A 17,096-nucleotide genomic window follows, 5' to 3' on the forward strand; every position below is an offset into this window, starting at 1 on the left:
CTTAGACCATTAAAATACTAAACTTGAACTCGAACTTGATTGGGTTCGGATCGATTCCGGTGCATCTGAAATTTTCAATTTTTTTGCAAAATCAGGTTTCTCGAGCTCGGATCGATCGGGTTTCTAATATTTTCGGATTTTGCGGGTTAAATATTCACCCCTAATACAATAGATGGAGCACATTTCATCATTACTGTAATGCCCCGAATTCTCCGATGTGTTTAACGGCATGAATAGTAGGTCGGGAGGGCCATACTTGCTTAGTTATGTTATTAATTGATAAATGCATGTATATGTTGATTATATTATGATATGATGTGAAATGCATGCATGTGAGTCCATGTTTCTTATTACAGGGGTGTGATGGTAATTTGGCCTGTTGAGGGTAAATTGTTTATTTGCACGCATGTTGGTGATATGATTAGAGACCACATTATGATGTGGGTTTTCTCGAGCCATTTGGCATGAGACGATCAAGGAATGTTAATTATCGATTTGGTCATAACAGGCTTATGCTCGGGGCTCGGGGTGAGTCTCGGGGTGCTTTTAATGATTAGAGTGTTACCGGGCATTAAAGGGTAAGGGGATGTGAATTATTGGTGTTTGAGAATATTAAGATTAGCGGGGATTGGGAAGCGTTAATTATGATCAACGGTGTAGGTGGAAAGTACCAAAATTACCCTTGAGTTGGTTTAGATGCTTTAAAAGACCTAGGGGTACTTTGGTCATTTGGGGTTTGGATATATATATATGGTTTAGATGGCTGTAGAAACCGTACAAAACAGAGCAAAAACAGAGTTTCTTCATCCTTCCCGTACGTCCATCTCTCTCATTTTCCTCTTTGGAGTTTTGAGCTCAAGGTGTGGAATTAAGCTAGGAGATCAAGGGGCTAAGGTTGTAGACATAGTTCAGCCATTGAAGAGGGTTTGGTTTCGAATTTGAGGTGAGTTTTATCCATTATTTTTCTGGTTATACTCTGTTTTCGTTTTAAGTTTTCAGCTCTAGATTTAGGCGTGGAAAGTTGGAATCAAGGGGAGTTTTTGTGGTGTTTTACTTGGGTTATGATGAGGGTGAGTTGTGGGTGATGTTTGGAGGTTTAAATGGGTGTTAGGTTGAGGTTTTGAGTTGATTTGAAGGGCTGAGTTGAGAGGGAAACCGCTGGAGGAGGCTGCTGGTGTGTGCTGATTTCTGGGCTGTTAGGCATAATGAGCCGCGGCCTGGCGTAGGTGAGCCGCGACCCATGGTGCCTGTCAGGAGGGTGGCCGCCTCTGTTTGGAGGCGCGGCGCGGCGCGGCTAGGGTGGGCCCCGGCCCAACAGGGAATTTTGGCCAGAATAGTGTTTTTAGCATGGGGATTCAAACCTAAGGCCTCGAGGTTGAACCTACTACCCGGTTGAGTAGTGTTTGATATCCCGGAGGTTAGGTTTTGGTTTGGGAACCTTTTATTGTTCATTTTATTGATGGAATCCCATAATTGGTTATGACCAGGTAACCGCTAAATGACCAAAAGATCGATCATTCTCAGGGTTGTTCTTTTATTCATTCTTGCTCGGACCAGAGGTAAGAAAACTGCACCCCAAGTGTGACATGCATGGATATTCATGAGGCATGTTGGTTGTGTGAATATGGACATGGATTGAATACAGAATGCTTAGCATATATGCTCACTTGTGCATGGTACTGATTCATTAGTCAGATTTGGCAAAGGTGATAGTATCAATTGTGAAAATGTGACTCATTAGTCAGGTTCGGCAATGGTACTGGGCACTGGTCACGTTGCACTGACTCATCAGTCAGATTTGGCAAAGGTGTTAGTGTTAACTGTGAAGCTGTGACTTATTAGTCAGGTTCGGCAGTAATACTGGACACTGGTTGTAACGTCCCTAAGGTAGGGTACGTCTGCCACATACTCGTAATTCTAGGGTTTACGAGTATGTAAGGCACTTGACCAAAAGAATTAAATAAAATGATACGAAGAAATACATAAAAATTTAAAACTTTTATATAAACTTATTAGTAGAAATTATTACACGTATGAATACTTTAAATTTAAGGCAGCCATATGAAAACTCTAAACCATTATTGCATTGCTACTGAGTCCGTGCTCCACAAGTTGCTCAACAGCTAAAGCCACACCTGGAAAAATGTTGGAAAATAACATAATGAGCTAACGCTCAGTAAGCAAATCTCATGCATACACATACACATGAATGTCGTGAGTTTGTAGTGCACATATACTAATATGCTGACTTATATACTTATGAATTTCATTTATTGCTCATGCACTTTCAAACTTTACTTTTATGCTCTTTCTTTTAGTTTCACATTTTTATGGGCCCAATATCACTTGTGCACACTGTTTGATTCAGCCAATGCCTGCAGGGCTTGTTACACATATCATATAGAATCCCATGGGTTCTCCTCCGGCTAGCCATCATCTCAGCTAGGCTCATCATAACACTCATTTCATCATTGCCATAGCTACCATACTTATTACACATATGGAGGAGAAAGACGGAAACATGGCAAACATATCTGAATGGTCAACTCTGACCTAGCCCACACTAGTGGGCAGCCACTATAAGTCTTATAGACTTCCGTCTTCTTTACTGAACTTACTTGATTGCTTCATCGAAACAGTGGCACCCTTTTTAACATCTTATTATCACTTTGCTTAAGCCTTGTGTCATTAAAATGTTTAACTTTACATAAAACTTTTCAAGGCATTTCGTAACTTTTTTCATATTCATATGCATGGTCTTATATCACATAATAATGTATCACATAACTGTACATGCCATGCATACATGCTGATGCTGAAATGCCAATGTTCATGTTCATGATTCATGTTGATGGTATTCAATCAAGGCATTGTATCACATCTCATATAACTCAAAACATCTTTAGTCATAATACATGAAGCTTTGGGTTGGTGGCGTTGTTATACCTTAACGTAGAGCTATGGCTCAGGTCTAAGGTTTCCAGCCTAAAAACTTAAACGCTTCATATATCATAACATATAACAAATCATGAACATAGAGTAATCCACATATCCATCAACATAAGAACACATACTTGCACATAATTCATATCATTCTTAACCAAGTAAGACATCTTTCACATATCACAGAATTCATCAATTACATATCACACAACACCCTTATGGTGTTCATATAACCATTCTTCACATACTTATCATATGCATCATCATCATACCATACTTAACTCATCAGATGTACACAATCAATGTAGTCATGCATCTTACACTTAAGCACAAAAGGTGAGATTTACTTACCTTAGGTCCTTAGCTTATTTTAAAATTCCTCACCAAGAGTCAATCAATCAAATCCATACAAATCCTATTCAAGGCACATCATTTATTAAATTCTATCAAAATCATAAATATACACTATTGATAGTGTATATTAATAATACCAGAAACTATATAAATGATAATAATAAATTATTATCAACGTAATGCAAATAACTCTTCATATAAAACCATGCTTTAAACCTTGCTCATAAGATAATGTACCCTTATGATAATAATAATAATAATCCCAACAAAAATAATAATTATCGTCTATAATTAAACTTATTTCGATATTAATAACAAAATACTTCAATAGCAATACGTATATGGATGTATATATTCAAATAGTCATTTTATAAAAGAAATCATATTTTTAACATAAAGTTGTAATAATCAATATAATGATAATAATATAAATATAAATATTTATATTATTATTAATTAGTCATAATATCAATTCCAGTGATATAATAAATATACTTTCTCCAAACTTCACTGGTCTTACAAATATCAATAACTGTAAGAAACTAATATTTGATATTATTTTAATATTCAAATATTAATATACAATAATAATGGTTAGATAATAGGTTTACTATAAATCATACTTTTCATATATATATATATATATATATATATATATGAATCTGTATTCTTGATTTACTTAACAAAATAATAACAATAATAATTAAAATTACTTAATCATAATAATTTCCATATTAATATAAAATCAATTAAATATGTATTTTTATACTTTATTTAATATCTAATATTTTCTAGAAAATTAGACAGCACAACGGCTATAAAGTGGACAATTCCAAAATCAAAACCTGTATCAAAAATATATATAATCCCAGACAGCCAGTAAATTACAGAAAATATTCCATATATCAATAATATATAATTATATACTATAAATACACATAATAACAATTACTCTAATCAATCACAATTAAATCACAATATATAGGTTAAAGAAATTATACCAAAATGATCGGGTTCCACAATAAGTCAAACGATGATTTTCTGAGACTCAAAACGTACTTCGGAACCTCGAACACTAAGTTTCGACCGTCGATCTACGGTGGATCGCGGTGGCTCGTGGTGGGCCCACCACCCAACTATGGTAGATGTAGGAACAAGTTATTGGGTTTTGAAGCCCACAACACGAGGAACACGATGGTGGTGACGGATCGGCAAACGGATGCCCGAGGTGGCCGAATCGCAACTTTAAAGTCGCGGGGTGGCCGAACTTAAATCGAGTGGTTGAGGCGTTTAATCGGCGAGTGAGCTCTAGATTCCCGCGTGGGTCGATAGTTCGGAGGCCTCTGAATCCAACGGTCCGGCGCGTGGCTAAAAATGGTGGCCGGAAAGTACTCCTGCGTCGTCGGCAACAGTGATACGTAGAGGAGAGAGAGAGAGAGAGAGAGAGAGAGAGGGAGAGAGGGAGAGAGGGGTTTTCTGAGGAGAGAGAGAGAGGGGCTCGGGTAAAAAGAAAGGCTGAAGCCTTTTATTTTATTTTATTTATTTATTTATTATTATTTTTTTAAAAATTACACTTGGACCCAAAATATTAAAATTCTTTTCAAATAAGTCCTTTAGCAAAACTTTCTTAATTTTATAAAAATCCCCAATTAAAATTATATGACATTCGGGTCCTATACTTGACTACTCAAGTTTCTCTCTCTTTAATCTCATTAAAAACATAAAATGATATTTTAAACACTATTTTTCCATTACTATTTCTTAAATTTGTAAACTTGTACATTTTATGTATTAAAACTCTGATTTATAATAAAAAAATGTATAATGAAAATGTTGGATATTACACTGGTCACGTAGCGCTGACTCATTAGTTAGAACGGCCTTAGCGTGTATCGCGCAAGCCAACGGAGATTAGATCTAATTGACTATTAGCATTGAATGACTCAAAGAGCATTAATGCCAGACCGACCCCGAGGGTCGATGAATGAAATAAGCGCTTGGAGGCTAGTGGCTTACCTAGCAGCCACTCTGCCCCGCCAGAATCATGTGATGTTCACTCGCTTGTTTGAAAGCTTTATGTTCAGTGTGATTATAATGATAATCATTTAATAATGTTTTATGAAAAGTGTTATGTTTTCTTGCTGGGCTTTGGCTCATGGGTGCTATGTGGTGCAGGTAAAGGGAAAGAAAAGCTCACCTAGCCTTGAGTGGAGAGCTGATGTGGTGATGTGTACATATGCGGCCGCTTGACCACCATGGCCAAGGCGTTCTCAGAGGAACTAGGGGGTTTACCCTATTTTTGCCGCTTAGGTCGGCGGGATTGTAACTTTACAACAGTAGTGACCATTTTGTACTGATAACCACTTGTAAATGTTTTGTTTAGCTTTGCAAAGCAGTTTGTAATGAAAATCTCAATTTCCTTTTTATTGGTTTTATGCCTTAACCTGTTAATTACACTTAGAGCACATTTTTGACCAAATGACTCGGGTAGCGAGTCAAATTTCCGGTCCACCTTTCACCGTAACTGTTCTGGGGTAGCCAGGGCGTTACAATTACTTTGTTCATTCATCTTCTCGTCTTTCATTACATGAAAAAAAAAATGTATATATATAATAATATAACAAATTAAGATGAAAATTATATCATTATCTTTATTCAAATAAAACAACAAATTTTCCAAAAAAAAAATTAAAAAGGAAAAAAAACCCAATACAATTACAAATAATTATACAAAATCACTTAAGATTGTCTCATATATTGTGTAACATTTTTAGTTATTAACACATAAGGTCACATTGAGAAACTCTCTTCTATATAAAAAGTGCGTAGATAACGAAAATTATTAGTTTTTACAGTTTTTTATTTATATTTTTCCTTAACTTTAACAAAATATTCTTATATTTAACGGTAGATTTTAAACATGATTTAAAGTTAGATGAAATTAAATAAATAAATAATTAAACAAATTAAAATAAGATATTTTACAATAATAATTATTTAAAAATAATATAATTTAAATAAAATTTAATTCAACTTAAACTTCACGTATTATAATAATATCATATTAAATATATAATATAATATAATATACTATCACCTAACGACAAACTTAAATTTAAAATGCACGTATAATATTAATATTATATTAAACATATGATATATATATATCTTATTGTTACTGCAAAATTCAAAAACTATAACAAACATAAACTTAAAAAAAATTAATTAATTAAATACGATATTTTAAAGATATTTTGTGATAATTTAAATAATTAAATCATATTTAAAAAAAAAATAGTAAATGCATACATATCATTTTTTTATCTTCTAAATTTATGTGATAGTTTGTTTTTTATCAAGTGATTGATGCTTTTTTTCTTCATAAAATTCACCAAAAGACATTGCGAGATACATTAGAAACTAAAAAATAGTTGATGCATGTATATTATTGTCTACATTATGACTTTTCTATTATTATTTTATTTATATTATTAGTTTCTTTTTAAATATTATTATAATTTATATATATGTCATGTAGCCATGTAAATATATATATCTATGTCAATATTGTGTTTAGATGTCATATATATGTAGAAATTATTTATATATACTATAGAACTATAAAGCATTCTATTATGTATATATATTTTAAAAAACAGTGAACTAACTTTTATTAAATCTATAGACAATTTAAAACTAAAGTAAATGTGCATTGCACATTGCTTCTGCCTAGTATATATATATATATATATATCTTCTACATAAAAAGTGTTTGATTTTAATGATTTTTTTTTTTGTTAATTTCAACAAAATATTACAAATATTTAATATAATATATATTTAAAAATTATTAAAAATAAATATTTATTAATTATATTAATATAAATTCAAATATTATAAAATATCATTATTATAATAATATATAATACATAATCTTAATTTTTATTAAAACAATTATTATTTATATTTATAAAGAAAACATATAATTACATAAGAAATTAGAACAACATTCATTTTCTATCAATAATAAACAAGTTTCTTCTTCAATTATAAATATGTGATTTGAATAATAACACGACTGTTTTATACATTATCTAGTGTAGTTTATGATCTAAAATGTTATCATATATATATTTGAAAAAACCATAAACATTGTTTAGGTATAATTTTTATATTTATGTTATTATTTTATAGGGATAATGACGGCAAAACTAATCAAGTAGTTACAATTATTGTAGTTAAATACTTATGTAAAAAATTTGATTACAAAACTACTCAAGTAGTTACAATTTTGTGAGTTAAATACCCATGTAAAAATTTCGACGGATAAACTACTTAAGTAGTTGATTTTCTTGCACTTAACTCTCTATCGTTAAATCAATCATTAAAACTAATCCTATGAGACACATGACAACCTCTAATTTGTCTATTTTTTTTAATTTTTAAATTAATTAAAAATTTAAAAAAATTCCCGAAAAAAATAAATAACATATTTTAAATTCATAAAAAATTAAAACATATATTTTAAAAACTAAAAAAAATAACATTAATTTAATGAAAAATCTAATTAATCAATATGAAATTAGATTGTTTTATATATTAATCAAAATGATTTTTTTTATGATTTTATTTAGATTTTTCATCAAATTAATGTTTTTGAGTTTTAAAGATAACTTGTGTTAATTTTTTTAGAATTTAAAATACTTTATTTTTTCTAAATTTTTAATTATTATTAAAATATTTGAAAATTAAAATTTTAGGAATTAAAATAATTTTTTTAATATTTTGGACGAATTAGAGACTGTTATGCGTGTTGTAGGATTAATTTTAACAATTGACATAACAAAGGGAGTTAAGTGCAAAAAAATCCATTACTTTGTTAGTTTTGCCATCAAATTTTACAAGAGTATTTAAATGAAAGAAATGTAACTAATTGAGAAGTTTTTTCGTCGAAATCTTTACATAAGTATTTAATTACAAGATTTGTATCTCCTTGAGTAGTTTTATTGCTATTATCCCTTCTTTTATATATACATATAATATTATTTATTTACTTAAAATTTATGACAATCATAATAATTTAATAAATATAATAAATTACTTTTTAAATAAAACTAAAAAAAATATAGATATTGGGTGAGAATATTGGTTCATTATATTGTCTTAATTCTTATCAAGTCATAAACAAGTAACAATTATATTTTTAACAATTGATATGGTGATTTTAATTTTAAAGAAAATTAAAAGATGCGTGCAAAGTGACATAATGTTGTGCTAACTTTGTAATAATTATAAATCAATCTAAATTTACATTTAATAAAACAAATTTTGAAATAATAACATTTTACACGAACGATTACGACACAATAACGAGATAATATTGAAATACAAACACAATAGAGACTAATAGATAAACCAAATTTAACTAATGCAAAATCTTTCCTTCATTACTCAGTGAAACCAAAGAAAAAAAAAAACAAAATTCCACGTACGAAGAAGATATATACGACATGACAGATAATTAAAAAAAAAGAAAAAAGAAAAAAAGCTTGTGTAGAGTTTAGTTTCCATCATAATCAAATACATAAGGATAAACAAAGATCAGGATCAGAAACTAAACACTTGATAATAACATATCATATATTTACAGACAAAAACAAAAGAGCCCCCAACACAATCTTCAGCTGGGTACACTCAAAATTTAAAAAAAAAAAAAAAAAAAAAACCAAGAAAAAAATGGATAGCTTCAACACCTAATGGTTGGCATGGTATCATCTCCCACCTGCATCCACTGAACAACTTTCAACTCAGAACTGTGGTGTTACTATTTTCAACATAAATTTCTTATATTGACTGTACATATATTTTTTTTTATTATTTTAAACTTGGTCCCCACCTAAGACCTAATCCTATAGTATTTGAGAACTAGTAAATCCAGACCTTCTCTGAGCAAACTACATGCCTAACCACCTGAGTAATTAATTATACATAACTGAGTTATTAAGAGCTATTTTTTTGAAAATTGGATGTGAAAGTGCCATACAAATAGAGTTAGGATACTTTGAAAGTGCTCACCTTGTATTGGACTAGACTGAGAAGACACTTCTGAAACCGTTGGTACTGGGTTGATGTTGGAAAGAGAAATAGGTGTTAATGGAGGTGAAGTAACATCTTCGGCCTTGCTCGAACCACGAGGAGACTGAAAATGTTTAGCTACATGCAAAGCCATTTCCCTTTGACTTCTTGAAGGAATGGAGTAGCTTCGAGGCACAAACAATGGTGGAATTGGAAGAGGAGATGCGATATTGACTCTATTTGTAGCACCAAGCTCTTGATTTCTTAAGCCCAATGGAGCAGAGTGGCCAACCAAACCAGGAGATCTTGAAGATTTAACAGCTAAACTACCAGGGGGTCTAGGAAGCTCGTGGAGTTCGCTTATCCTAGGTGAGGAAGCAAGGGGAGGTGATGCACTTGGAGATACTTTTGGGGATGAAGATGACTGAGGCATTTGCAACCGAGATGCCACTCCAGATGTTAGCTGAGGAATTTCAGCAGATGCAATGGGACCACTGATAGAGGCTACAGGTTTTGTTGATGATGGTTTACTAGTTAATGGACCAGAAAAAGCTTGTCTTTTAATCTTTTTAGAATCAGATGTATTAACCATATCGAGCTGAGGTAGTGCAAGACCCTCTGCTAGAGGAGGAGGTAGTTGGGTGGAAGTTCTAGCGCTGCTCTCCTTTAGTCCAAATGGTGCTTTTGAGGTATTGGCTACAGAAAATGTGACATCCCCAATGTCTTTTTCAAGCTTCTTTTCTTCCAATGGGGAAGAATGCCACAAGTTATGGGTCCGTCCTGTTGGCTTGGTGAGGATAGCTGAACTGCTATTCCTTGAAGACACAAAACCCATTGCATCAGTAGGAGTGGGCAGTACATATGTGTGAGATTTGCGGGAAGATAAAAGTTGCAATTGTTTAGCTTTTTCAGCTGGATCAAACTTCTTTTCTGCGAAGATTGGAGCTGAGTGGCTGCTAACTCTTGGTTCTCTACTTGAAACCTTGAAATCTCCCTGGTTTCTATCTAGAATCATCTACAGCAAAAGTTACAATAATATAGTCAAGGAAAGAAAAAATAATATATTTATACCAACCACATAAAGAAATTTCTATTTGCATGAAAATTATAACAAAAGTTAGATCCCAAAAACTTCATTATTTCAAAGAAACGTGAAAATACCCATGATTTATGGCCTAATGATCACACTTTTTTTTTTGAATAGGGATGGGACTTTTTCTTACCCTTTTTCACCTTGTTGGAAACCTAAGCAGGATGACGGTCTCATAAGCAAGTTCTTAAATAATTAGGCAAATCAGATTGTTTCTGTTGCCCCAGAGTTAAAATAGTAATACAATATACAATATGCAGCTAAAAATTTCCACTGATGGGTCCTGTAGAATCATACCTCTGCATTTTCCACCTTTGAAGGTTGGGGGGACAAATTTCCATCATCATCCACCTGTCAAATAAGTCAGGGAAGTCTTCAAAGGAGGACAAAAGAAGGTGAAAGGAAGATGCAGATGATAACAAAAACAGGCAACAATGAGAAAAAAAAAATATACTGAAGTTGATCGTCATTCAAATTAGTTTATTCCATCCTTTTTTCTTTTTCACAATTATTTACAAATCATCAAATCTACATTCTGAAAAATACTTGCAAGGAACAGAGCAGAATATAGGATCCTCTAATCAAAATGTGAGCAGGCAGCACAAGTCTTCAATATAAACGAATTTTTTATTTTTTATTTTCCCCCTTTTCCCTTTTTACTAGATCCTCACCTCCATTGAATTCCTTGAAGTTGTAACATCTAGCCCTTGTCTATTTGGTCGATAGTCAAAACTCAACTCCCTATATTCATTAGAATCAATTTCATTCTCACCATCATCCTCACCATCTTCTCCATCATTATCTTCGAGTCCGCTGAATTGGTATTCAATATGTTGCTGCTCTGTAACCAGTCTCAAATGTGGTTCAATAGCCTCAAGAGATTTAAGTCCCTTCCGAAAGAAATTCAACTGAATTTGTAGAGAGGGGAAAAAAAGTGTCACAACATCAGTATGTTGAGAAAAAAAGGTACTCAAATTTAAATTTCTAAAAAAGCACAGAAACCTGAGCTGCATGGTGACGAGCTGCCTGTGTGAGAAGGCTCCGGGACTGCCCTTGCTTTAGAGATTTCAACCGAAAAACACACAAAGTTGCCTCCTCATCATATGCTTCATGAGCTGCACGCAGGTGCTGTGAGCTAAAACTTTCAGTTTTACTGCCTTTTGGTTTGCCCTTCTCTTTTTGTTGATCCACCATGTATTGGTATACACTCCTGAAAAAGTCTTCCAAAGTCAAATGAAATTCACTTCTACAAAATGAAATTTAGTGAAACTAGAAGGTACAAACCTTTTTTCATCACATTGTCGCTTCATCTCCTGCACCAAAGAACATGAAAACTTTAATCCCAACGTAAAAAGCAATGAAAACAATACTTGCATTAATATAAGCCTAGTTAACTTGTCTATGAAATACCAAAAAAAATCAGGATAACTTTGCAGGTGAAAACCTATCAAATGCAAGAACATTGTACAGCACAACTACCTTTAGAACCAGAAATATCAAGAGAAAAAGAAACATTGTGTATCACAACCACCTTTAAAAAAACATGTCTATGATGATAACAGAAAACACAGCACTAAATAGAAATATATACCATCTTAAGGGCTAAAAATGATAAAAAAGAGCAAGCCCCAAGAACAAACCTCAACTGTCCGAAGTTCATTGAGAAGAGACTCAGATGGGTTTGTGATTGTCAGAAATATATGAGCACGCTGGAAGTACAGAAGTTAATTAGCCAAAACACTAAAATGGACTCAAGGAAGTACACCTGAAGCAACCCATTAATGATTTCAATCGCCAAAAATAAATAAATTAAAATTATTGCACTCACATAGCTATCAACAAGTTTTTGAAGTTCAAATTGTGATTTCCCTAACATTAGCAGAACTCTACCTGCAAACACAATGTAGATCCATTACATTAAATGGTATATCTAAATTGAAATAAACAAATTTCAAACAAAGGAACTGAGTATATACTGTGAATCTTCTTGAATCAAATAAAAATTTACATATAGAGAGGGAGAGGGAGAGGAAATTTTCACAGGGTGATCCTTAGCCAAAAGACAAAATAAAATACGCGTATGCACTAGGACTATCTTCAGTATCATCCGCCACTCAGTGGCTTGGGAGGGCTCAAGCCCCCCACTACATATGTTTTCATTTTTTTTATAATTATTTAAGTTTAAAAAATATGAATTTAGTGCTGAAAAATGAAAAATTATACTTTTGCCCCCCAACAAATTTGTAGACTTCATTTGCACCCCAACTGAAAAAAGCTGGCTCTGTCACTGCAGATCGTTATGCAGTTTGCTCCAGTAAACAATCCCGCAACAAGAAAAGAAAAACACATTGCTCCACTTACCACTGTCTTCGTCATCATGTAATGCAGTTTTCTCTAGTAGACAAGTTCCCATTTCCCGTAGTGATTCCGAGAATTCTGCAAGTGCAACTAGGATCAAATGGGGAAAGTCTATGACATGAGGCTTAACAAAGCTGAACAAGTTATATATGGAATTAGCTTCGTCGTATGATGATTTAGCAGCATGAGTTTGAATAGGTGAACAAATAATGAATCATAAGAGCAATATAACCACATTCCCAAATCTTTCTAAAAGGGGAAAAAATGCATCTCGAGACATCAACTAAAGTATATACGAAATAACAATGTCTACCATATGCACTGTTTGCCGTAGCTGCAGCAGCAGAAAGTAAGCTATCATAGCACTCTCTCATCTCTTCCATGTCCTACAAAGTTAAGCATTTGCTGAATGAGAACACCAATTAAGAAACTGAGCTAATAGAAAACACGCATTTTTGTGTTGACATATGTGTCACTAAAGAGAAACAAAGCCTAAATAATTGTACTTATTGATATGAAAAACCAGTCCCCTGCCACTATGGCAAGGCTCAGTTTAAACCAAAATCTACAATCTTCCTCTACAATGACAAATTGTAGCATTTGGGTCACCAATATCTTCAGCAAGACCTCAACTTTACACCCTTTTCTGTTAATTAAAGCACACAAAACTAACTTTAAAACACCACAAATATCTTAACTAATAAATCGGGCATAGTTTGCCGAACTTATTAGGAAAGGGAAACAAGGGTATAAATGTTACTATTATTATTATCCAGGGGAAACTAAAACGCAATTACTACACCCATACCAAGAACACTCAATTCAGACAAAAATTTATCAACAATCGATGGACCGTGCCGTTGCCCTCAAATTGCAATAGGCAATAATGTTCCACAACTTATATATACAATATATCTATATATATAAATATATATACTCACAAACCTTGTTTCCAGCACCATGTTAAACGAGTTAGGGGGACTGTGTTAAGCATTAAAATGGTACTGAAAAATTAAATTAAATTAGGGCAAAAAATAAGCTAACCTTAGCAGCCTGAGCAAGCTCATCCAACTGGGCCGAAGATTGCAAGTTTCTCTTATCCTTAGACGAATCAGTCTTGTGCAGTGCGAATTTCCGCAGCTTATCAAGCGGCGACTTCATTTCCCGCAAACCCTAACACAATGACCCAAAACCAGAGATTGAGGGGAAAAAAAAAACCCACTGGCACACAAATCGAATCGTCGTCTTCCTTGCTCTTCCCCCAATTTGTAAAGCCGGAGAACAAACACTTCAGCCCTCAAATCTGAGAACCCAGGGCCGAGATTAATTGCACAAGTTCAACGACATTGAAGAGTGAAGAAGAAGAAGACGAAAGCAACTGGTTTAGCTTCTTCGTCTCTGGTCAAAACGACTCGTAATAGATCAACCAAGAAAGAAAGAAAGAGAAAGAGAGAACAAAGAAAAAAGCAAAAATAGAAATCTATTGACAAAAAAAAAAAGAAAAAGAAAAATTAATTCAATTCAATTAAATTATATTAAAAAAAAACTGGGACAATGTTGAAACTATACATTTAATAAAATTAAAATATATTAATTAGTTTTTTTTATTAACTGAATTATTACAAAAACACCAAAGTGAATAAACGAGGAGAAAGCAAGTGATGAAGTGCCACGTATTGCGAAAGGACAATTCTGGTAATTCAACTACCTTTAGCTCAAGCAAGAGAGAGAGGGAGAGACGAATCAGGTACGATCGGGAGTACATTACTAAATTAGGATCGGCCGTTGGGGTGTCAGTATCGGGTCAAAATGTGAGAATGGAGATTTGAATAGAATGACGTGGCATGAAAAGAAAGGGTACACGTGGGCAGGTGAGATAGTGTCAGTCACATAGTATTAGTAGTATATAGTAGTGATTAAGCGGTCAAAGTCAGAGATTGGGTGAATAGGGAATGCTGACAAGGAAAGAAGCGGTTCTAGAACGATAAACTATAAATATATTAGTTTGAAGTTTGACCACGCTGCTAGTGGGTGCGTGGGTCAGTCAGATTCTTCTCCACTCATCTTCTTAAATTCCGGTTTTGCCCTCCACTCCACAAGAATAATAATTGTGATATTAATAACATTAATAATACACCAAAAGTATATATATAAAAAAAAATATGTTATATATGGAATGATAAGGACACATAAAAATTTATACACTAAAAAATATATACTGATTATTACATATATTGTAGTTTTGTGCCGCAAGGCTAAATTAAATAGTAAACATCTTAATTTTAGTGCATTAATTATTTTTATAAAAACCAAAAATAAATAAAATATAAATTTATTAAGAAAAAATTAGACCACAGCTCCCACTTGTCTTTCTCTTGGCTCATAATTTATGTGATAGGAACTTAGGGTGTAATAAAACCATGTATATTAGAATATAATTTTGATTTTTTTCTTTTATAAAAATGCAAGAAAGATTAGATTGGAATGGTATTTATTATTATTAATATGTATTCAATTTTTCTTATATGTTATTATAAAAATTACGAGTTGATCATAGATTGGTGATTTTTTAAGAGTATATGTGTTATGTATATTTATATATATGTGTGTGTATATATATATATATATGTATGAATATTTTAGATGGATCTTGGCTTTGAAGTGGGAGATAGCAAAAGTTGTTGAAATGGAAAATGAGAGTTTGGTGTGGGTTTTGATGGACTGTATAGTTATAGGTGAGAGTGTTTAATGACAAAGCATTCATTAAGGTTTCGTATAAATTTTGTACATTGATTTATTTTATTTTTTAAAATATATATATATATGATATATATATATGGGGCAGGAAGAGAGTTATAGCTATATTGTATATTCTTTAAAACATTAACACAATTGCGTGTGTTTAAAGTCAGTCCATTATATCCATGCAGACCATATAGAAATCTCTATATAAATATATCTATAAATTTATATTTTTTTTTTGGTGGGTTCATAAGAACTTTCTTATTAATGAGTAGTATGACATATTTTGGGGAAACCCTTATAAATATCTCAACTAAAAACTGAGCTTTGCCATTGATTTTGATAGCTTATAATTATTATACTATATGATTGTATATATAAAAATATAGAGATAGAGAGAGAGAGAGAGTTGAAACTTCACAACAGAAAAAGCACCACTAGTTTAAGTAGTAAGTTTCGCCTTTTTCTCTTTTTCCCTTTTTCTTTTCCAAAATTGTGGCGTTTTTGGTTTTTCTATATTTCAAGATAAAAAAACACATGAGCATTTTTTAAGAGAGAGAAACATACGAGATTTCTACTCATGAATAGTTTTCGGTGCGATTTTTTTTTATGATTGTGTATATTGTAGCTATTTAAAACATTCTGCAAATTTTTAAATTTTTTTGAATAGTTTATAATACCGAAAACTAAGTTGAAACATATTATTACACGCGTGACTAACTTTTTTTACACGCGTAGAAAATAACATATTTAAACCTAATTTTTGGTACTATAAACTATTCAGAATTTTCTAAAAATTTATAAGATAGTCTAATAAATAACTACAATATATACCCTCTTACAAAAAAAAAAAAAAAAAAAAGTTCTACTAAACACTATTTACGGATGAATCAATAAAAGTCTCGCCGTTATAATTAAAGTAGAGCTGGAATAGAAGAATAATCATCTATATATATAAAAAAGATACGATTATTGTATAATTAGTTTGAAAAATATAATGCATAATATAATGATTGAGACAGAAAACGAAAAGGGAAGAAGATATTGTATGTTTGAATAAAGACTTTTTTTTTGGTCAAAAAGGTGTGCTGCGGTTTCTTGAAGCCTAATTAACTTAAAAAAAAAATTGAAAAAAATGACAGACATAATAGTGAGCTGCTATCCTATTTTCAAAAAAGGCAGCCTTTTTAGAGATATACATATACATAAACACCAATAAGATTAGGTCCCATTTCTCACTATAACTTACAAAGTAAACATTCACAGCACCAACAAAGAAATATGGCCTTTAGAAATTTTGCTAAGTAATAGTCAATATTAATACTTACTATTCGCATGTTACAATATTAGAAACCCTTTTCTTTTTTTTCTTTTAAAATCTCTAAAAATAAACTTGATCATCATAGAGGGACTACAAAGCCATATATGCATGTATATATACAATTGCAAAACATGTATATGATTATTGAGAGTCTCATAAAGAAAATTAAGCATATATCAAAAAACAAATCAGAATTAATAATATATATATATA

The 17,096-nt window shown here is 32.0% G+C and overlaps 1 protein-coding gene and 1 long non-coding RNA gene across 4 annotated transcripts; both read right to left on the reverse strand.

Moving 5' to 3' along the window:
- Nucleotides 1-2,034: 2,034 nt before the first annotated feature.
- Nucleotides 2,035-5,081, reverse strand: LOC133815787 (uncharacterized). The gene is made up of 3 exons (XR_009884837.1): nucleotides 4,299-5,081; nucleotides 3,295-3,358; nucleotides 2,035-2,135 (listed from the first exon to the last, which is right to left on the reverse strand). It is a non-coding gene; the product is annotated as an uncharacterized LOC133815787 (long non-coding RNA).
- Nucleotides 5,082-8,888: 3,807 nt separating this feature from the next.
- Nucleotides 8,889-14,315, reverse strand: LOC133817009 (uncharacterized protein At2g33490-like). 3 transcript variants are annotated; one of them, XM_062249388.1, is made up of 11 exons: nucleotides 13,865-14,315; nucleotides 13,134-13,206; nucleotides 12,824-12,898; nucleotides 12,291-12,352; nucleotides 12,103-12,171; nucleotides 11,747-11,775; nucleotides 11,465-11,672; nucleotides 11,134-11,370; nucleotides 10,760-10,813; nucleotides 9,373-10,387; nucleotides 8,889-9,079 (listed from the first exon to the last, which is right to left on the reverse strand). In XM_062249388.1, the coding sequence occupies exons 1-11, from the start codon at nucleotides 13,979-13,981 to the stop codon at nucleotides 9,069-9,071; spliced, it is 1,950 nt and encodes a 649-aa protein (XP_062105372.1). In that variant the 5' UTR covers nucleotides 13,982-14,315; the 3' UTR covers nucleotides 8,889-9,068. The 3 variants fall into 3 exon arrangements, with proteins under 3 accessions (XP_062105372.1, XP_062105371.1, XP_062105373.1); XM_062249387.1 differs by having other exon boundaries at nucleotides 8,889-9,088; XM_062249389.1 differs by lacking the exon at nucleotides 8,889-9,079 and adding an exon at nucleotides 9,098-9,267.
- Between the last annotated feature and the right edge of the window lie 2,781 nt (nucleotides 14,316-17,096).

This window comes from Humulus lupulus, chromosome 2 (genome assembly GCF_963169125.1).
Source record: "Humulus lupulus chromosome 2, drHumLupu1.1, whole genome shotgun sequence".
Lineage (NCBI taxonomy): Eukaryota > Viridiplantae > Streptophyta > Magnoliopsida > Rosales > Cannabaceae > Humulus > Humulus lupulus.